Source organism: Strongylocentrotus purpuratus, unplaced genomic scaffold (genome assembly GCF_000002235.5).
Source record: "Strongylocentrotus purpuratus isolate Spur 01 unplaced genomic scaffold, Spur_5.0 spur5_scaffold_6, whole genome shotgun sequence".
Lineage (NCBI taxonomy): Eukaryota > Metazoa > Echinodermata > Echinoidea > Camarodonta > Strongylocentrotidae > Strongylocentrotus > Strongylocentrotus purpuratus.
Window position 1 is genome coordinate 39,407,338 of NW_022145612.1, and position 24,218 is coordinate 39,431,555.

The window sequence follows — 24,218 nt, forward strand, 5'->3', positions numbered from 1 at the left end:
AGCATTTTTAGACAAATATACCCCTACATTGTCATAATTGTGATTACATTATCAGAGACGATATCAATTTTGTAATCTTTTTAAACAGTCCAAGATACTGTTTTAAGCCTCATATCTTGCAGTTGGGTGTGATGGTCTGAATTTGCGAGCGAGCTAAGGGAGCGAGAATTTTTTTAAAGATTTATGAGGTCACAGTGAGAAAAAAGCACCATCTAATCATGAACGACTGAAAAGACCTTTAATAAGTAACATAATTATATCAACTATAAATGCGAGCGAGCGAGCATTAATGAACGAAATAAGGGCTCTAAATCGCTTTAATAAGGGGCGCCTTCTATGGAGAAAAGAAAAGGGGCACTTATCAGAAGGGAAAAGGACACTTGTTAGAAAAGAAAAGGTGCATGTGGCAAAGTAAAAAGGGCAATTATCACAGGTGAAAATGTACACTCACCAGACATGATAATAGGCACTAGTCTTATGAGAATGGAAGAGGGACATCTGTCGAATGAAAAGGGGCACCTATCAGATTTTATTAGGGTCATTTATGGAAAGGGGAAGGGGCTCAAATAAAGAAAGGAAAATAGACACTTATCCAAAGGAATGGGGTGCTTATCAAAAAGGAAAATGGGGACGTGTCAAAATAAAAGGGGCACTTATCAAATACGAAAAGAGGCATTTTAGAAAAAAGGAGGGGGGTCCTTATTAAAAAGGGAAAAGAACACTAATCAAGAGGGAAAAAGGGCACTTATAAAAAAGGAATAGGGGCATGTGTCAAAGTAATAAAAAAAAAGGCAAATATCACAGGTGAATAGGGGCATTTATCGAATATGAAAAAAGGCACTCACCAGAGATGAAAATTGGCATTTATGAGAATGGAAAAGGGACACTTATTATAAAGGAAAAGGGGCAGCTAACACCATTTGATAGGGACATTTTCAAGGGGTAAAGGGGTGCATTTATCAAAAGGAAAAAGGTCACTAATATTGGAGTTAAAAGAGAGCACTCATCAAAGATGAAAAGGAGCAATTATCAGGAGAAAAAGGGGCAATTTTTAACAAGGAAAAGGGGCACTTGTCAACAAAAAAACGTGTACATCTCAGATTTGAATAGGGGCAATTATCAGAGGTGGTAAGGGGTACTTATCAGAGATGAAAAAGGGCACTTGTGAGAACGGAAAAGGGACACTTTTTGTAAAGCTAGAAAAGGGCACATGTTTGAAGGGGGAAAGTGGCGCTTCTTTAATACAAAGGAAAGGGGGCACTTTTCCTAAGTAAAAAGGGACAAGTGTGGGGGTGGGGTGGGGGCACTGGATCGCCCCCCCTCCCCCCGGAGCACCACCTCTGCCATTAATTTCAAAGATCTTTTAAAAAATGTTTTATTAATGCGATGATTGACCTTCTTTATCAATCTTATTGTAAACGAGTTTATCAGCAATAGAGGGCGACAAAGCAATATAGGAAAACTGAAAGATTCAACGCTGGGTTCGGCTAGCTTAGTCTAGTTCAGGGCCCCATTTCACAAAACTTGTCATCAGTGACAAATGCCAGTTTTTTAATAAGCTAGTGATATCCTTGCTTCTTGGTTATCGGCAAATTTGTCACTGATTTTTGTCATTTGTCATTGAAAAAAGGCTTTGTGAAACGGGACCCTGGACTCTTTTTATCAGTTCTCGGGATCGCGCCATCACTCGGCTTAACGCGTATTGTCGGCGAATAGAAGAATCAATACAAAAGAGTCCAGAACTAGACTAGGTTGGGCTTTGCTCTACAACTGGGTTGGATTGTGAAATATTTAATTCTGTTTCATACATCTCTGACTGATCTGCATCTGATTGCAATTGATATAAAGGTATACATGATGCAATGAATTGGGAGGTACATATCTAGCATTTACTCCATTTGCCTTATGGTAATCGTATTGAAATTGTTAATTGGATTACATTTCAATGTGCAAAAACATCTGAAGAAAAACACGATTTGAGACACATATTCAGAGTAGTGGAAATATATTTATTTCAAAGAGTTGCGTTAATGCAACTTCATTCATTAATATCCTGACAATTGTCCTACAACACAGCAAGTGCTCACATCTTGAATAACATAATAGTACATATAAATCAAGGAATTCTTACACCATAATTAATTCAAAGAAAACTCTCACACCCCTATTACCACTATTGAAAAAATATAAATTGCATCAGAACATGTGTATTGTGTTGTTTGACAAAACTTGTTTGTACTACTGTACTACATGATTCGAAATTTTTCGAATATACAAATTATTCTTGAGTTGATGAAATGCAATTACAAACAAATGCTCATTGGAATGCAGACAAAATGTACAATTACAGAGGGGAATGGCACAGGAGACCAAAAGTATACTCATACGTGTAGGCATAGGAGGTTGGGAGGGGGGGGGGGCTGTAGACCCCTCCTCTCCCCTAGGATTTTCAAAATCCAATAATTATTTTTGGCAAGCACCACCTCATATTCAGGCAGCAAGGTGTTGAATATCTTAATATTTGGGCACCGAGATGCTAAAAAAAGTCTCATCTTGATAGAGGTGGTGCCCAGAAATGCAATTTTTAAGTAATTTCACTAAATTTGTTAAAGAAACTGTAGAGTATTGGTAATGGGCAAAAGACATCTATCCCCATTCAAAAATATGCCCGTACCCTTATGACCATACTAAAATCAATCCCTGGTGAATTTAGTACAGATACCTGTATAGCCTCTGGGTCGGACAGTCCATGAGGCCAACACAGACAAAATGATATTGTTAGTAATAAAGACCTTCATACAACTTTTTAAAAAGTGTTACCTTTCTCATGGGCTGTTGGTCTATTTAGTACAGAAATAAATGCATGATAGCATGGGGTAAATAAAGGTTTATCATGTGACCTATTAGGTAAATCATACAGCTAATAATGAAATCAATCAATACAAAAGTAAAATATGTTCAAGACGCTGATTAAAACTTGCACAATTCATACACATTTTAAGTGTTATGTAAACCTACAAGAAAACAGCTTACAAGACATTTCTATATGTCTGTTACTGAAAGCAAACCAAACAAAAGACTTCAGTTTGAATGCTATAATATCGCCTTCCATAAGGCACAGAATGACAATATCATTATTTTATTGAGTTTGGGGTGATTCCCTTGTACATGTAATTCAAAAGTACAATGATTGTTTAAAGATTACTAACACACGACTTACACTACACAAATATTATATTATATTCACATAATTATCAAGAAGAAATTTAAGAGAAAAACAGCCTACTTGTCATGACTTAACTCTCTGACAAATTTTAAGAAATTCCTTTAAATGTACATGCAATTTAAAATGATACATTCGACAAAGTTAACATCATTAATTCCATATTCTAGTTTACTATCCTTTTTTTTTTGGACCCTTGCTAAAGCTGTCTTTAAAAAAATAATTGTCTATGTTTCTCAGTCAGTACGAACTGTAATCAAGTATACATGTAGTTTACCAAATTCAGTTTATGAAAAGACTTACACACAGACAGGTAAAGTATGTAGGTTCTACTCGAAGTAGTGAAATACATGAGAGGAACATATCGTTTTAATCATTCATCTATACTAAGTCGAAACAATAGAAATAAGAATATAGAAAAGGATGCAACTACAAGTACAAATCAGAACTCTTAGTACAATTTCAAAGCCCTCATTGTGCAGACACATTGTGCTCTCTTTACATGGTAATATATTGCATAACTATTGGCATGTACTCTTGGGTCTCAGCTCTCTTATATCACAGATATCGTACACATTCCTAAACTTAAACATAAAGAAAACACATTATTATTATTATTATTATTATTATGATGAAGGGCATAATTCCTCAAAGCATGCTCACTGGCAAGGTGATATTTTCATGACATAGAGGGCAAAATATTTATCAGATTTTGAAAATGATTACATAAAATACATGATTTTGTATCAATAATAAGATTGTTTTGGGCCATGATTGTTTTAAATTGATAGGATAGTACTGTCTCCGTTGTGACAATTCTAAATTGTTCACATTGCATTACAGTAAAAACAAAGAAACATAGAAGGCAAAATTAATACACAACAAATACATGAGCTGTATATCAGTAGCAAATAACAAAAAGGCTAAAAAAATACGTGACTACAGAATTGCCAGATAATGTTTAGTCGTAAAGATATAACAATACTTCTTTATAAACTAGAAGATTAGACTTTGGTCCCAAACGACTCCACCTACATGTAAATGTATATTTGACCTGAACCCATTTTGTGACAATACAACCAAATAAATTTACAACCTCACACATGTACTGAATACCATTAATATCCTACAATAAAGTGATCTTGCCTAACTGAGGTCTCTTAAAATCAAGCAAATTTAATAAATCCCTATTTCAAAATCACTTCAATATTCAATATCATATTTCAAAATTATTAAAAGTTTGATGCCGTTTCTTGACAGGCTTCAGTTTAATTTTCTTGTTAATGTTTCGTAATGCTGAATGCTTGAATGTATGATTGAACATTTGCAATAAATGGGGTAAACAAAATATTTTCAATTTTTTGTTAATATTCAATTTCAGCCTAGAAGCCCCAAAGATCAATCCACTTTATACAAATACTATCCATGTGGCTTTCAATATAAGATTAATATCATGGCAGTTTGAACACTTTGTCAATGACACCATCTTTAAATGTGATAAAAAGCGATGCTAGATGGTGGTGAATAGTGGTGGACGGTAAAGAAATATAAGATATTTTCAAATAAGATTTCCATTTTTCTATATTCCCAAGAAACAAGTTTTCAAAAAACTTAGATGAACATGTGTACGGCTAGATAGAGCACATCTTCTTCTTCGTTCTTTTATCACCCATTGAGGCGTTTGATAAAAATCTCATCTCGGCTGAAATACCTCATTTTTGGTTCAAATTATAAGCCTCATATAATAAATTGCATTTTGAAATTTAATTCAATTCATATGCTAGTACAGCCTACATTGTAGGCATGGGGGGGGGGGGACGAAGGGTCATTTTAATAAAAATACAATAATAGTACTAAAAAAGTATTTAATATAGAGTCAGCATTCCCTTGATGTTATTTGTAACATCTTCATAGGATTTCAGCCTTAAATGTTTATATTTAGTTTGCACATTCAGAAAAAATAGTATGGGTTCAGCTTTACTCAGTCTTCAAATTGGCAACAATTCTATTTTTCTTTTATTGCTACCTTTTTCTCATATAAAGCTATTTCATAATTTTAAAAGTAACAATGTGTATTGTATGGATAAAGCCTTTTGAAGATTTCCACATTTTGCCAATTTAAGGATGTCCTTTTTACCTTTCTCTAGCATCAAATGCAACAAACATGGATAAAGATGGTACTGATAATCTTGACTCTTTTGGCCAATGTACCAGGCATATTTTTGCACAAGACAAAGGCAATTATTCTGAAAATAATAAATTCTAATAAGCAGATACATGTACGTAAAATTGTGCTTTATTTACATGTATAATCTATATACCACACGAGACCCAAATTGATATGTTTCATACCAGCATCTAGTTAGTAAAGTGTTCTTCTTTTGGCAGCAAATGGCAAGGGCAGTATTAAATTCCAATTTACACTAACATCATGAGGAGGGATATGTTATACATGCTGACACATCCCACCCACATGCTAAGTACTAACGTAATTGAAACTGAAAGTGAAAGCATACAATCACCAAATATAGAAGCATAATTTGTACACTTACTAAAATGTACAGTCTGTGTACATATATTCTAAGGAAATTGTGCTAAACAATAAAACGGGCAAAGTAGTTTGGCCAATGAGTCATATTTAATGGTGATGGGGAGTTCTGATAAAAAAAGGGGATATGAGTTGTTGAATAACATGTAGGTTTTTAGTAAGAGATTGCCATTACAATTAAACATGAACTCTAGTATATACAGAGCCAAGTTCAATGCTGATGGGGAGTTCTAATAGAAAAGAGGATATAAGTTGTTGAATAACATGTAGGTTTTTATAAGGCTAACAAAAATTAAAAAATTATAGCCATTTCAATTACACATGAATTCCAGTATATTTATTATTTACAGACCTCTAATGTCGTAATGATACAGTGTTTAACAGTATGCACTAAAGAAAATAAGAAATAGGAAGAAATTATAACCAGTCAAAAAGACATTTTTCTATTTATTCTTTCCAAGACACCATTAGGGTGATTGAAAGCACATACCAAACTTGGAAGAAAAGAGAGTGCTGGATGCATGCAGGCAAAAGAGGTCAAAGTTCAAAGGTGAAAGGTGAAAGATGATCAGGTGGTGTCTCCTCTCTTTGTCTCAGCAACCCTCTGTGATGCACTGTGGAATGAATATTGTAAATATATTCAGTTTGAATAAATCTTTATTTTCCTTTCCATTTGGCAAACATTTAGAGAACTTTAGAACTGTCATATTCTAATTACACAATAATATATGAGTACCGGTAAATGAAAGGATAACTAATTAACAAGTCTGTGTGAAAACATCTATTAGTCTTTATTGGATTCTAAAAAACTACCAGAACTATACAACCTGTATGATCAAAGATTTTAGGGTTTCTTTTTAACATGAAACATATACTTTACAGCATGAAACTTAACTACTGGTAAGGCCTTATCCATAGAAAAAAAATAAACAAAGGTGGCCTAAATCTGAATAATATTTGACTTAGACTTGTTTTAATAAGTTTTAAACATTTCTTTTTATACAAGACCCATCATAATCAGATTACTACACAATAATGCAGTGTCAACTCTATGCAGTCTATCCTCCAATCCACACGTAGACGTCCATTGATTATCATGAGAGAAATGTATAATTCAAAGTTATTATTTCAAGAAGAGCCCCATTAAAACATAGTCTCATAAATATTTATGTACATTTTATTACTTTATGAAAGAGCAAACATATCAAATGCATAATGCAAAGAATATCAGGCTACGTACTGTCTCCTGCACTAATTTAGACTACATGTATCATATCTAAAAGTGTATACACTAGATATCGAATCAAAGAAAAGACATTGTTGATCGTAAGCAGGAGGGCATTTATTGACGCTTCAATAAGCACTTTGTTCCCTTTCCATGATTTCTAAAAAAATGTCACAAAGGTTGGGTTATGCTCTAATAGGACTTTGGACTTTAATATATTCATTGTGAACTAAGGCACGCCCGGGTACTCTATGCACTATATCTATGTGCACTATTCCCCTGCCATTGTAAACCCTACTAGAAATGGACGCTGTTCACAATGAGATCAATTGGTCTGGGTAGACAATGTATGGTGTTGCCTGAGTTACATTTTACGTCATTATGTTTTTAAATAACCCAGCTGTTTAGCCGCGTCATATCTGAACGAGTCTTCAGTGTGTTGGATATGAGCACTATAAAAGTATCCAATATTATCATGTTTTAGACCAATCCCAAATTTCTCAGACTGGGCCATGATTATGATCATGATTATGATTATATTTTTTTCTGAATGTTTCTCACCAGGATGATCCAGACGAATACCCACGGGAAAAAGAAGAATGTAATGACGCAATGCAAACAATGGTTCACACCACGACGTCTGAAAACAAAACAACAAAATGAGAAACATGTTATCACATGAGAAAAGATCTCCTCAAACCCAGGATATGATAATTATATTTATTGTTAATATGCGTTGGATTTTGTTAGAATCTGGGCTGTGTTTCACGACACTGTCTTTACTACAAGTTCACCGACAATTCAAATTGTCAATGGGATGTAAGTGAACTTGTACATAATGACAGTTTCATGAAATGATGCCCAATTTTCTTCCCGTTACAACAGCTGAAGACTGCTAGTATTATGTACATGTACATGTACTACACATACCGTTCAGGCCAAGTAAAATGTAATCCTACATTGTAACTTCTCATTATCATTTTTCCAAGATAATGAGAGCATTCCATGTTAATTTATTTGTTATTTGTCCTGCACACAATTAATTTTATGGAACTGGTGGTATTCAATTTAAAAAAAATTAAAAATGATGTTGATAAAATTTCATTCGTCCACACACTACAGAGGTTCTAAACAATTGAAATTAGAGAATATGAATGAGGTTTGCTACAGTGTCTTTAAACTTTCCTCAAATTCTTCTTATTTATTTCATGTCGAATAAAAAACATTAAATAGTAGGAGGGGGCGTAAAAAGATAATGGCAGCAGTGGCATAGCACAAGTCAGGGCACTGAGGGGGTACTGGAATCATGGGGAAGGGAGGGAGAACTCGTCGTGATTGGCTTGGAAAATGAAATGTGAATTCACAAAGTCACTGGTAGTGGGGGTAGGAGGGGGAGGGGGGTAGTGCAGGAGGAGGTCCTCTTTTCCCTTACCTTTTCTGTTCTTTGTTTTTCAAAGATTCTTTTTGGCCATTTGATTTGGGGGGGGGGGGGGCATGAATCCCCTTAAAGGCATCGTTTAACAATGTTCAATCTGAGATGCATGGCCCTATGTGTTCAGTGTTTGTGATATGATGTAATATTGAAGCCCTAAAAAAACTATGCATAAAATTGATCAAGAAGTGCCTCAAAAAAGTAACAAGGGAAAAGCTCTCGGCGGTCTAGCCTGCATTACGCAATTCGACATGATGAAAAATTGAGGTTGGGACATTATTTATAGGCAGGGTGGCCCATTAGCAGGCCCCCAAAATTGAAATCCTCTGTACATAATCAGCATTTTGAAGTGAATATTTACAAAGAATCATCCAGAAAATTATTTACTATTTTTTTTACCAAGATTGATAACTTTCATGAAATATTAAAAAAAAATAAATCAAAAATTGATTTATTAAATCTCATATCAAGTTGTGAAAAGAAAATCCAAGTCTACTGACCTAAAATGACCTTAGACTTTGACTTTGTGATCTGGAATTTGTATCATGTGATTTATGATACTTGGTAACCCTTGGGTACAAGTTTCATGGAATTTGAATAATCAATTTTAAAAATATGCTAAAAATTCAAAATATTCAATTCAATTCAATTCAATTCAAGTTTATTTTTCATTTCCACAGAAATCAGAACAATATTTCATTAAAACAAAACAAAAAATTGAACAAGATAACATGTGAATAATATCATTTACAAATACTTAAACTGCATATAAACATAATTTGAATAACATAATACAAAAAAAATTGATATTTTCTATGGAAATGGAGGGACCCATTAAAAAGTGGATACTTGTAGATTATGGGTCCCTCAAAATAACAAAGTAGCATTACACAAATTAGCTTATACAGAACAAAAAACACAAATATATTAATATAAAAGTTTGCTCTTTGTTTTTAAAATATAAAAAATAAAAAAATAAAGTAAAGACAATGACAAGCCCGCGAAGACAGAACAGTAACAAGTAGAGACAATGTAAGACGGAGAAAGACATACAATAACAAACAAAAACGAAAATACAGCACAGACGTGGACGTAACATTTCCAAAACAACAAATCAGTTATTCTACATTCCGTATACTATTGTCAATACAAATCAGATTATCAGTAAAAAGTAAGACCGTATAAATCGATAAATCGATAACTGCGCATATAATTATTAAAGAGAAAATAAGGGGAAAGTATGCGCGTATTCTCCTCAAAATGACCAAGACAATGATGCATCGTGTATAATGTGTAAGTATTAGTGTGTGTGTGTGGGTGTCAGGGGGGGGGGGGTAAATCAAACTAATTTACTTTATATTTTAAGAACAAAAATATTTTTAATCTTTTCTTAAATGTATATAATGAAGGGGCATTTTTCAAGGAATCAGTAAAGGAATTCCACAATTTTGGGCCATCATAGATAAAAGTGTTTTTAGCGAAGGAAGTTCGAAGTAATGGCAAATGGTACTCTTCCGATTGTCTAGTTGAATGTTGATGAAAAGAGCGATTTTTTAAAAACATAGTCTTAAAATTTTTTGGCAGCAAATCATTAGTATTTTTATACATAAATTGACCTAATTGAAGCAAATACAAATCTTTTACTTTCAGAATATTATTATCATAAAACAACGGATTAGTGTGTGCACGAAAATCTGCCTGGGAAATAATTCTAACTGCTCTCTTCTGTAACAATAAAAGTTTGTCTAAAATGTTCTGATGAGCGTTACCCCATGCGAGTAAGCCATAATTCAGATAAGGTAATGTTAAGGATGAATATAATGTTAATAATGCTGAAGATGGGAGTTGTGTTTTAAGTCTATTAAATATACCAATATTTCTCGATTTTTTTTTAGAAATGTTATCGACATGAACTTTCCATGAAAGCTTATTATCAATTATTACACCTAGAAATTTAGAATGTGTAACCTTTTCCAAATGAGTGTCATCAAAAACTAAATCAGTTGGCAAAGAATCTATTGAATTACTAAAAAGAATATATTTAGTCTTTTGTAAATTTAAAGACAGCCTATTAGCTCGGATTCATTGAATAATTTTTTCTAATTCAAAATTTACAATTTCAACAAGAGTATTTGGATTTGTATGTGAAAAGAACAAATTTGTATCATCAGCAAATGATATAAAAGACGCCATATCTGATGATCTATAAAAATCATTAATATAAATAATAAACAAAAGCGGGCCCAGCAAACTACCTTGAGGAACCCCACAATTAATATTTCGTAATTCAGAAGTGTGACCATCCAGAAATACAAACTGTTTCCTATCGGAAAGGTAACTCCTGAACCACTCCAAGGCCTTCCCACGTATACCATAATGAGAAAGTTTATGAAGCAAAATATCGTGGTTGATCGTGTCGAAGGCCTTGGAGAAGTCCAGGAGTATTCCAACCATCCCAATAAACAGAACACTAAAAAATAACCTCTTTTGGGAGTGTATTTTAAGTGATTTTAAAGTATAGTGCCTTTTGAACTAGATTTAAACGTTATCGACACGTGCCTTCATTTAAACAAAAAAGGTATTCCTGTTCACGTTTTCATCTAACCTAAAAACCACCAGTTTATCACGCGACTGGAGTAACGTGATTGCACTTACCTCTGTAAATAAAGTGTTTATGACCAAATAACCACTTGACCAAGCAACGAGTTTTTTGTCCGTTAACCGATGGTGGCGATAAATACGTAATTATTTGGTCTTGTAAGCACCTTAATCGATTGGTTTCACAGGTTATCCAAGGTTGATGGTAATAATCACGTTACGTTACGGCTAATCGTCTTATTGTTCTGTCCGTGAATCTCTGGTTATATTAAATTAGTAATTCGGAGGTGTCTTACACACCTCTTTAAATGGTTTCAAAGTTACCATAAATTTCTTGGTTATGATCGCGTGGCTCAAGCTGATTACTAATCTAAGCTGTGAATCCGTGATATGTAGGTGTGAAAAATTTGTAATTATTAGGTGTCTTAAAACACCTATTTAAATGGTAGTCAAAGTTGCCAGCAGTTCCGCGGTGATGATCTCGTGACTCAAACGGAAAATTAATCTAAGCTGGGCATACGTGACTTTTAGGTGTGAAAAATAAGTCATGATTAGGTGTCTTAAAGTACCTATTTAAATGGTAGTCAAAGTTGCCATAAGTTCCGCGGTGATGATCCCGTGAGTCAAACGGATTATTAATCTAAGCTGGGCATACGTGACTTTTAGGTGTGAAAAATTAGTAATTATTAGGTGTCTTAAAACACCTATTTAAATGGTAGTCAAAGTTGCCAGCAGTTCCGCGGTGATGATCTCGTGACTTAAACGGAATATTAATCTAAGCTGGGCATACGTGACTTTTAGGTGTGAATAATTAGTCATGATTAGGTGTCTTAAAACACCTATTTAAATGGTAGTCAACGTTGCCAGCAGTTCCGCGGTGATGATCTCGTGACTCAAACGGATTATCTATATAAGCTGGGTATTCCGTGTTTTCCAGGTGTGAAAATGAGTTATTCTTAGGTGTCTTGATGGTTTCACAGTTACCATTTAAGTTCCGTGGTGATAATACCGTGACTGTTGGCATATTTCTATGTTCACCAGTTGATAACTGACTGTTGGCATATTTTCATTGCACCAGTTGATAACTGGAGTGTGCATATTTCCAGTTGCACCGGTTGATGACTGAGTGTTGGCATATTTCGAGTTGAACCAGCTGACACCAGTTAATTTGCATATTGAAAATGGGGTGCGTGCAGATCTATGTTTTTTAAACAATTTATCTGAATTTACAGCATATTTCTTAATTACTGATGATTTAGTTATATGCAATTCATTTCGAAAATAGTACAAATATAAATTACATTTACATTTCGCTACTTCGTATAAATTACATTTAGTTAAAAATGAATAAGGGAAACATTAACTATGAACTAAAATAATTTCAATAAAGTACAAGTGTACGAAATTTTTTCGATTAATTAAATTATGTAAGTCTACTTATTACCAATGCCTTTACATTGGAAATACAGACGTACCAGTATTGAAGTATTGTTGCTGTTCAACTGGTTGGAAGTTAAGCAAATGGTTCTAGTGGCTCAGCTAGACCAGTTGAAGTATAACTGGCCTGGATCAACTGGATCATTTAGCCCATTTCAATTTCCAGGATTACCAGTTGGCATTAAATGGTTCATCAACTGGACCAGTTGCAACTAGCTTTCTCTTCTGGGATGTTTGCACCCACCTCCCTCCCCCAACCCCCTCTAACCCCAAACTGCTACCAGCGCGCCTGGACGTAATTATGGAAGATCCAAGACACGATGTTCAGAAACGGGATGATTATTATTATTTTGGTTCATTTATTGCGTAACATTTGCGTAATTATTGGGTTGAACGCGGGTTACAGTAACATACTTCCTCTTCGACGTAAATTTCACGTGAATGAAGAACATATCTCAAGTCAGCCTCGTAATATTCACGTGAATTTCACGCAGATATTTTGACTAAAACTATCACTAACGCTTCACGTGTTTCTGTGACGCGATAATTTCGTTTATGAAGATGTAATTTCATAACCAAACAAACACGGGAGTATTAGGTTTATAAACGATGGTCTCCAAGGTAGGGATAATCACGTTATTATAATGGTGATATTGCAGTGACAATTGCGTGATTTAGTGTACGTGTGTTTTAAGTTACCTAGTGCAATAAACGTATTAACACATTTACGTAAATGTCAGGTGTTTGAAGAACGTAACTCTCCTCAAGTCGATACCTTGATATTGACGTGATTTTCACGTGATTTTGTTTATTGGGATATGATAAGAGGAGTCGAGAGCATTAGCTACCTTTTCAACAAGTGATAATAATGCATGACTCGTGCTATGTTTCTCTCTAAATCCAAATTGGGAATCACAAAAAATATTATGAACTTTCAAAAAAGCAACTGTTCTTTTATGTATAAGTTTTTCTAAAACCTTCGAAAGAGATGATAATAAAGATATCGGGCGATAATTATTTACATCTTGCTTATCACCCTTCTTAAATAGTGGAATAACTTTTGCAATTTTCATAACATTAGGTACTTCTCCATTCAAGAAAGACAAATTAAAGATATGAACCAATGGATCTACAATGAAAGGTATTATCCCTTTTAAAATAAAGTTATTAATATTATCAACACCAGAACTTTTCTTGTTTTTCAAATGAGAAACAATATCTATTATTTCAAATCTATGAGCTGGAACAAAGAAAATAGAATTTGTATTTGGGGCGTTTAAAAAATCTGTGAAAGATTTTTTTGATTGTGGTATATTTTGTGCTATTTAAATCGAAGAAAAGTGTTTATTAAAAATATTTACAATCATATCAGAATCATCGACCACTTCATTATCCCTTTTTATTTTAATAATATCATTTTTATTATGGACCAAATTCATAGCCTGTTTAAGAATTGTCCAAGTATTCTGCATATCATGTTTATAAAACTCTAAGCGATTCACGAAATAATTCTTCTTTTCAAAACGCAAAATTCTAATCAAAGCATTCTTATACGAAGTATATTTACTTTTAGTTCTATCTGTAAGATTTGCTTTATACTTATAGTACAACTTATTCTTTTTATTAATACATCTTAGAAGAGATTTCGAAATCCAGGGAAGTCTAGGGGTAATTTTATAATTATTTACTTTATCTCTTTGTAAGGGAATACATGTATCTAACTCTTCATTCAGAATATCTAAAAAATTATTATACGAACTATTTACATCATCAGTGTTATAAACACTTGACCAATCTGCATGCTCTAAACTGGCTCCAAGTCTTGCTATATTCTCTGGGGAAGCTCGACGTCTTAATGGACGAGGCCGTCCACCGTGGACTGAATTTGAAAGAGTAAACTGAGTAAAAATGGGATAATGATCAGATATATCAGAAAGTATAATGTATGAATCAGGATGTGGAATGACATTACTAAAGATATTATCAATCAATGTAGCAGAATTATTAGTTACACGAGTGGGCTTAGAAATAAGTGGGAAGAATGAATTTGATAAAAATATTTCCAAAAAATCATGACATAAATTATCAGTATCATATTTTAATAAATTGATATTGAAGTCACCCATTATAAAGCAATCTTTATTAATCATTACCGAATTATTCAAAATATCAGTTAGGGACGATAAAAAATCTAAAGTATTACTACTTGGGGGTCGATAAACTACACCAATTATTACATTCTTCCGACCTGGCAATAAGATTTCAATAAACAAGGATTCCAAGATATTGTTCATTATAGTAATATCATTACAAACATTGTAAGAATAATTTTTTGAAACATATAAACCAACACCTCCTCCAAGTTTTTCCTTCCTACTACTAAAAATAAAATCATTTTCATGTAGGGCAAATGGTGGGTTAGGATCTGTGGTTAACCAAGTCTCGGTAAGCCCAATTATAGAGGGAAGACATTGGGACGAATTATCTAAGAGGAATTGAAAATCATCAAAATGTTTATTAATACTTCTAATATTCAAATGGAATAAAGAAAATTTATCTTTATTAATATTATTATTACACATTATGGCCCGAATTCACAAAGCAAGGTTTAGCTCAGACCAAGGTTTAAGTTTAAACCTCCTTTTGTTTCGCCAAACCTCCTTTTGTTATTTATAAACCTGGTTTGTAAATAACAAAAGGAGGTTTGGCGAAACAAAAGGAGGTTTAAACTTAAACCTTGGTCTGAGCTAAACCTTGCTTTGTGAATTCGGGCCAAAGTCTTTGAATTGCTGGTTAGTAATGTACTCAGTTAGAGAATTGGCGATAGTCTCATCATATCGATCATCACGAAGAGAATTAAACGCTAAGTTATTATGTAACGTATCCATTTAGAGTTTGACCACAAAAGGATTGCGTAACAAAATAGTAGTATAATATACAATAATGCGCAGTATCTAAAATGGAAGTTTCAAATTTAGTTAGAAAAAGAGAATCGGTCTGTATGGACAACATTGTGATATAAAAATGGAAATTAAGTATAGACAAGAAAAAATACACAAGTAAACATAGACAAACAAAAGACGAACATTTAACAGATATGAATATATTACAAGAAATCTCCGCAGGCTTGGAGAACAAACGATAAACATCCGCAAAATCGTAACAGAGCATTACAAAGCAAAACAACACTATCTTCAACTCCCTGATATAGATAAAGAAGTTCGAAATAGATTTTCAATGTAGACTAGTCATAATTATAATTATACGCAACAAAAGAGTGAATATAACAGAAATAATAATGAAAATTACTTTCATTTTTTAGAAAATACCTATACAAAAAAACAAAGAAAAGAAAAAACGTCATTATTAAATACTTATTTATTTAGACCTCATGCGATTGCGCATCGTGGCAGACCGTGAGCAAAGCATCCTGAGGGCAAGAAAAAATATTAAAAAAAATATATATACAAACAGCAACAACAAAAGCATGCTGCCTCATCAAATTACTCTGCCCGGTAAGCCACGAGACGCCACCGTACTAAAACAAAAAAAACAAACAAAAAAATGTTACAAGCTCCAATATCAAAATTATTTAGAATAAGGCGAAAATAGGAAATGTAAGTCAGTATTCAAAAGACATTTGAGTGAGAAAGGATGGGGTATAAAAGAGCTGAGAATGACAAAGTCAACGAAGCATAAACCGCTGGATAAAAGAAGGGGGGGGTGATTAAACAATGAGGATTTTTAAGGACCAAAGATCATCTTTAAAAAGAAGGGCTATTAAAACAGAATTTTGGTTACGTTTATTAATTCACTAACGAAATATAAATAAAGGAATAAGAATACCTTAAGAGCATGCATACTGAATGTTGAAAGGAAAACGAACAGGGTATATGGGTTCAGAGCCAAGAAAATAGTGTCAGCGCAAAAACTTATTTGAAGCGTGATCTGTAAACAGACAATAACACTAACCTCTCAACTCCGAACCCAAACACTCGATGATAGTGTTTATTCATGCTTGAAAGTCCATGACATCAGAGATGCTAATTCCACAGAACAATCATTACACCAAAAAGTAGGACACGAAAACCCCAAATAATCCTAGACAGCCGAACAAAAGGCCTCTGTCATAAGAGAAAGCAATCTACTAATTTGAAAAGCATTCCCAAAATTTCATTCCAGTGAAAGTGAAAAGCCAGTGTTCACAATCCCAAGCGCACGGCAGAAAAAAAGGTTATTTTATGTTTAAGCTTTCTCTCATGAGAAGACACCCGGCTCAGCCGTCTAAAACATTCCTGCCATACATTACCCAACCTGCCATGCATTACCCAACCTCCAATGCCCGGGAGGGGGGGGGGGGGAATCACTGAATATTTGAACCAGGCATAGAAACGCTCAAATTAGGATAAACAAGAGAAAGATTGCAAACATAGTAAATCAATGAAAATTGGGTAGTTCAAAGAATTGAACATTTTGCGTTACAATTAAAATAGATGAACTCCTAACAAGCACGATATGGACCGTATGATGTATTAACCATGAACAATTATTATGAATAAAACATTTTAAACAAAGCATTAGAGAACGCTTTTAAAACACCATTATAAAGGTCAATAAACCAATAAGCATCAATTAACACAGTGGATTGTATGGGTTCGGAGCCAATGAAACGGTACGTATTACAAACTGCTCAGTTTAGACCCCAAAAACCCGATGGTAGCGTAGATTCATGCTTGCTACTGTAGTGCATGCTTCATGAAACTAGAATTCGAAGTGTGTGTTAAGTGACTTTTTGAATGAATTTTTGTTCATTAAACCAATGTTTTCCAAAAAAACAAAACAAATCCAGATAAATTTAAATATAATGAACTCATATCAGTTCACAAACTTCACATTCACTTTAACAAAACAAAAGTTTATAGGTCACTCGGTCCATTTTTGTTTGTTAAGTGAAATCTTGTCATTTGCCGGTCATTTGCAGGCTTAACAAAAACATTCACAACCAGTTCCCAAACTTCACATTGAATTAAACATTATTATTCATCATTCAGTCCATTTCTGTTCCTTAGATCAATTTATCAATGTTTTCCAAAACAAGTTATGATGAATGTAAATGTAATAAAAAGATTCTCATTAGCAGATATGTCAAAATTTTAAAATTCAAAACAGTTCATATCTTCACATTCAAATTCAAACTTACCAAAAGGTAATTCACTCCATTTCTATTCGTTAAGATCAGAGATCTTTTCGTTTGCAAAACTATCAAAATTCAAACAGTTTACAATCTCACATTCCATTTAACTAAAACAACATTGTATATCATTCAGTCCATTACTGTTCAGTAGATCAATGTTTTCTTTAAGATTCAGTTCATCAAAACAAAAGGGTGTTAATTTAAATCATTATTTTTTTCCAATAACAACTTTGAATTAAAGTCCATTACACAATTAAGATACATGAATGATTACTTATCTTCCCAGTTTGTCCATTTAGGTTGAGGTCCTGTCCCAGATGCTAGCTTCCTTGTTTGAATGAAAACTTTAGTCCCGTTGATACGGATTCTTGTGGACAGGTTGCGTTCCTTGCGTAGTTGATGCCACAACAAAGTCTAAGTTTGTTGACCTAAAATGACCTTTGCCTTAACTTAGTGACCTGAAATACTACTCACATGATTGGGGATACTTGATAACCCTATAGTCCAAGTTTCATTGACTAAGAACTTAAACTTTCAAAATTATATCAAAAATTCAAAAACTTAACCTTTGATGCCACAACATAGTCCAAGTCTGTTGACCTGAAATGACCTTTGACCTTGACTTTGTGACCTGAAATTCTACTGACATGATTGGGGATACTTGCTAACCCTATAGTCTAAGTTTCATTGACTAAGACCTTTTACTTTCAAAATTATTTTAAAAATTCAAAAACTTAACCTTAGGTTAAGTTTTTGATGTTGACGCCGCCGCCGCCGTCACCGGAAAAGCGGCGCCTATGTCTCGCTTTTTTGCTACGCAGGCGAGACAAAAATCTTTGAGTGACTGGTTTTAGCATACTTATTTTCCCCAATAGTGTTATAAGCACCGTTAGGAAATCGGTTTTTTAAATTTTGATTTCCAATCATAAACATCTTGATAATCAGGCAGGTTTGCTGTGTGCAGACACCATAAATGATATTTTCTAAAATCTGGTGTCAGCGGATTATTGCTTTTCTGCATGCAGAAACAGATGCCCCTCTCCCTTTAAAGCCCCACTGTCCTACTTGTAGCTACTTGCTCCCTCTATATAGAAAACTTCCCCAATCGGTGCCTGTTGGTCCCCCATGATCCTCTATTTCTTATGTTATTTGAGAGCTGAGTTGATGAGATAGCCACCTGTCAGTGACCTCGCTGTATGGTCTAATCCCTCCTAGCCACACTAGTGTTGATAAGCTTTAAATGATATGATACTCACTGTTGCTGGTGGACTACTACAGTACTCTGCTGGACAGCTGGTGGAGCCGTCACAACAACAGTGTTGGACATCTGATTCTGAGCCTGGGGTGCATAGCCAGGCTGTGGTGCGTATCCGGGTTGGGCAGCAGGGTAGCCGGGCTGAGGGGCGTAGCCAGGCTGAGGTGGGTAGCCTTGCTGTGGAGCATAGCCAGGGGCCTGGCCCTGGGGTGGAGGGTAGCCTTGCTGTGGTGGGTAGCCTTGCTGTGGTGGTCCGCCTTGCTGTGGTGGGTAGCCGGGTGCAGGGGCTGCACTCTGAGCAAAATGAATTATATGGGAAACAGTGTAAATGTGTAAATAAGACTAAGATAAGAATATCGATAATCATAATAATGACGATAATAATAACAATGACAATAATAACAATGATAATAATAATAATGCTGATGATAATGTTGATAATGATAATGATAATAATTAAAAAAAATAATAGATTGTACATTAGGAAACTAAAAATGTAAATATAAATCTAAATGGGACAATAATGTGAAGATAAGTTTCCCAGTCGCCTTCTCACACCTTTCCTAGGGTTTTTACTAAACCAACGTTGCCAATCAATCTGCTGGGATGTTCCTGTCTAATTAATATTTAAGTTGTAATAACTCTGGACATGAGCCATGTTGAAGTATGCACATGGCTGCAGTTTAGACAACAAACATGTATGTCTGCCCTATTTGTCAGCACACTGACAGGGTAAGCTTCACAAATGTTATTTCAACTATTTCCTTAACCATTAATGCAATGTGAATTATTAAAGAAAGATTCCAATTTCATTATATTTCATCATCATTTCACCATCTGATCCAGTAGGGATATTTATGACATAAAAGGCAGAGGAGGCATGTGCTACCGGCAGTACCTGAAAGGCAGCAACTACAAAAAGTTGAGGAAAAAGTTTCAAATTCTCTACTCTCAATGACAGCCAAAGATTTATGATATAAAGTTCTAAAGTTTGGGCAGTGAGGTGGCCAAATTAAATATATTTTGATAAGTTTACATTAATAAAGGTTTCTTTTCATGAAAGAAATTTGCTCGCTCATGAAAATAATGACCAGGAGGGTTGATATTCAGTCACCAGACCTGAGCCCCCAATCCCCCAAGAAAATATGCTCATATGCCTATGATTTCAGTACTCCCATGCACATTTTCATATGGATAAAATGCATTGGAAATTGTGTGTTTTAGGGTTAAAAAATGAACAAAATATACCACAATTTCATTATTTGCCCCAGGTGCCATAATACATACATGTATAGATAATAGATATGCCACAGTCACCACTGGTGCCAAGTTAATGATTTTCAGGGAAATACCACAGTGAAGTGAAAGCACATTTCTGTATAAATGTTATGTTTATCACAGCCCTAGAGGACGCTATTATCCATACAAATTTATAAATAGAGTTTGGGGAATTCCACAGTGTTGGTAGTGGTTGAGCAGGGCAGCTTTGTACTCACATGTACATGTACATACTGTTTGTGCATGGAGCCTATAGGGGCATTTGTATATCCGCTTGAACTTGAAACTAAAAAATTTGAGCCTCCAATAAGTGGTAATTTTTCCACTATTCAGCAGACTTATTTTCACTTAGAGTTCGATAAATTGCTCTGGAAAGAATGAGTGTCTTTTCATTTCGCTTATAGTATAAGCACCAGTGGCGTACGCAGGATTTTTTCAAGGGGGGGTTTTAACATTTTGAAATCGGGCCAAAAATTTCGCAACGACTCAGCCAGCCGCTAAATAAGTGGGGGGGGGGGGGTAAGAGGACATGTTTTTTAGGTCGTCCATTAGGATTTTTTAATATTTTTTTTACAAAAAAAAAAATCAAAACTCATAAGTGGGGGGGGGGGGGTTTTCTCAAAAAACATACACATAAAAAAAACTGAAGGGGGGGGGGGTTTAACCCCAACCCCCCCCCCCCCCCTGTGTACGCGCCTGATAAGCACGATATAGTGGCATACACTTCTGGCATCTACTACCGCAGCCCCCACCCTTACGCAGTTCAAAAGGGGGCTAGAACTTAAAGGAATCACACTAAGGCCAGAGAAGACAGTACGCAAGGGAACTTTTTAAATTGCACCACAACTTTTCAATATTGAATATTACAAAGACTGTATACCGTAGACAGTTTTGCAGCCATGCCCTAAACAAAGCACAAAAGCACTGCAAAAAGTACGAAAATACTCTATTTCAGAGGCTGGAAAGTTTTGTACATTCATAAAGGGGGGTGGGGGTCACTCGATACTATTTAATTGTTTGAAAAATTTAGGGCATTTATCACTTTACCAAGAATTGATCCAGAATTACACCTGTAAATTTATTGTGAGAGTGGGGGTGTAGGGCCAACATTTCTTTTTGTAATTAATAGACTTCTTTAATTATGCCTGAACAATAAGTATTGCCCTCCCATGCCCCCCCCCTTTCCTCGTATCCACCAAGTGCTGCACATGACTCATGAGACACGAGGATTATATATGGATGATGCATGGATCTCTGCAAATTCTATTTTTTTTTTGTCAATTACAAAAATAAAATAAATTATCAACGCATTGTCAATCTTTAACAAGTTTTAGGTTATAATGCATAACAATAAATAATGTCATTGACATTGGAATGAGTGCAGCTGCAGGTGAGATAGAAATTATAGATCCCCCTACTTAAATAAATGTATATCGCAAAAATGTTCTATTCATGTATGTTCCATTATACCAAGATGTTGACGTCATTGCCAAGAAATTTGTTTTTGCCAGGCCAGCGCGGCTACACTTCATTTTTACCGAGACACAGCCAGGCCAGCGCCAGCGCCAGCGACACTGTCAAATGATGCCGACATTTGGGTACGCTCCAATAAAATTGCCATTGCGTACAGGTAGTGATATTAACACAAGTATTGCTAAACCTATGTTTACCTATTCCCTAAAATATGTTCCAAATCCTATTACGCTATTTAATATACACAAGACTAGATCTATATCAATGTTGTAACTTCTGGAGCCTATGACCTACTATATTACAACTTAGGCCATGTAAAATTGATTACATGTTGATCGTCCCGATTTTTTGAAAAAGAGGAGGAGGGTGTACCATGTTATTTGATATTTGATATTTTTCACAAGATGGCTGCCGCGTGTAAAATCCAGCGCTAGAGCGCGGCCGCGCTATCGTGAGGTATCTGTGATGCGATGATCAGTCGACTCGATCGACTCATCTCTAGCTAGCTCCTCGACTCAAGCATATACATGCGATATATGCATGCGCAGCGCATGCATCATCGCATCATTTTTTAGCGCAGCTTCACTTCAGCATATCGCCGATCATATAGCATATCAACCACTCTACATTTCAATACAATTTTTTCTAGAGTCTTAGTATGTTTGTACAAGAATATTTGAACAGCGTATTTGAAGAAAAGGTGGAAAAGATGCATATGGTAAGTATTCTGTGTTGTTTTCTGAATAAAAAGAAAATATATTGTTTTCATATTATCATATTATTATTTGAAATGTCATGGTGTTGGACCTGATCATAATGAAAAGTTTCATTATTACTGTAATTATTACTGTAATTATTTACAAAATTCTTGGACATGTAGTAGTGTACATAATATAAACCACTGTCTTGCAAACGGCTAAATTTATGTTTTGTATCTTCTGAAAAGTGTTAGAAATAAACTAGCTGGCTTTTCCTCAACAAATCACAAAAGAATACAGATTTCGCATCAAAATGGCAAAGCCTGATTACCTTAGCATATTGCAATATCTTATGTACCCGGTAGGTAATCATTTCTTTATAAAGCATTGTTCTGTTAGGTGAAAAGTTATCTTGGTAATTTGTATCCTGGTGTATTCATTTGGAAAGGAAAAGAAATATGAAAGAAAGCAAATATTTGGTTCCGGATAGTTATGTTCTGTTGGTTTGGTGCTTTATAGTATATACAAGTAGTATACCGACAACTGTATTCCCATCATCAATTATTGTGGTTTATGTCTAGAATATAATCTTCCAACCTTGTGTGTATCTCAAGGCTGGTGCATTGATGAGAACAGTGTTAAAATGTACAGCTTTGTGGTACTGAAATGTTCAAGTTCTCTGTATGTAAAGTTATCACATGATCATGATGATTAAACTGAATTTTGAATTGTAAAAAAAAAAAAAAAAAATCAAAAAAAAAAAAATCAATTATCAAATATAAGGAGGCGGGCGGAAAAAAGGAAGCGGGAGGGGACGATCAACATGAAATCAATTTTACATGGCCTTACAAGTAGGCCTACCAGGGGCGGATCTAGCTTTTTGCTAAGGGGGGGGGGGGAGGTTTGACCCAATGTTTGTCCAAGTAGAGACGAGGCAATTTTTTTTGCTATTTTGAACCCCCGTGAGTGATGTTTTCCTGGCATCTACTAGTACTAACACAATGGAGACAATAAAAAGCAGTGCATGATAATGTCTTTTGAAATCGAGTAACAGTTAAATAAACAATGTGTTTGGTTAAGTTACCAGATGAGTTGAATATCTTCTCACAATATTTGCACTTGAAACTGGTTTTTCTCCAGTGTGCGTTAATTCTTTCTTTGTGTTCTAACTCTTGGCACTCGGTCGGTCCTCTATTTTTGGAAATTAATGACTGGTTAACATTTCAGTGAGTCTATAGACTGAGCTGAGCACACAGTCATGTGGACACACATGATGGCGTTTTTCTATGCACATCACATTTACACTTGGCAGCCCAAGGGGGGGGGGGGGGTAAACCCCCTAACCCGACCCCCCCCCCCTCTTGTAGTAGTAGATCCGCCACTGAGCATTGCTTTCTCTTTAGTAGGACTTTACTTGGCTCCATCATATTTCTCCCTTTATTCAACTTAGTCTTATCATCTTATGTATCATTCTCTAGCTTCGTTTGTATAACATTTGAAAAATGCAACATGCCAAATGTAATAATTTGTTATAGAGTCTAGGCCTAGTTTTATAGATTCTAGTCTACATCATGTGAAGTATGAAAATAAACTGAAACTGAAACTTACCGGGTTATGTGGAGGTGGTTTGTCGCTCATATTGTTGGTCCTTTCCTTTCACAGGGGCTAAATTGAAGGCCAGATAATTGACTGGGATGAGAAGCAACTGTTTTCTAGATCAGACCAGAATTTGCAGAAAGCGAACGATGAATCTAGTCCGACGTCCGATGATACCGTTCTTCTAATTGGTTACGAGCAAAGTATTCGTAGAGGTCTAGCTAAGCGAAGTATCAATGCGGAAGCGTTGCACAGGCACTA

The 24,218-nt window shown here is 34.9% G+C and overlaps 1 protein-coding gene across 1 annotated transcript; it reads right to left on the bottom strand.

The window, feature by feature from the left end:
- Window positions 1-1,988: 1,988 nt before the first annotated feature.
- LOC105447243 (annexin A7-like) lies at window positions 1,989-24,218 on the bottom strand. Its single transcript, XM_030972461.1, has 4 exons — window positions 23,970-24,218; window positions 18,914-19,206; window positions 7,558-7,636; window positions 1,989-6,385 (listed from the first exon to the last, which is right to left on the bottom strand). The coding sequence occupies exons 1-4, from the start codon at window positions 23,997-23,999 to the stop codon at window positions 6,365-6,367; spliced, it is 423 nt and encodes a 140-aa protein (XP_030828321.1). The 5' UTR covers window positions 24,000-24,218; the 3' UTR covers window positions 1,989-6,364.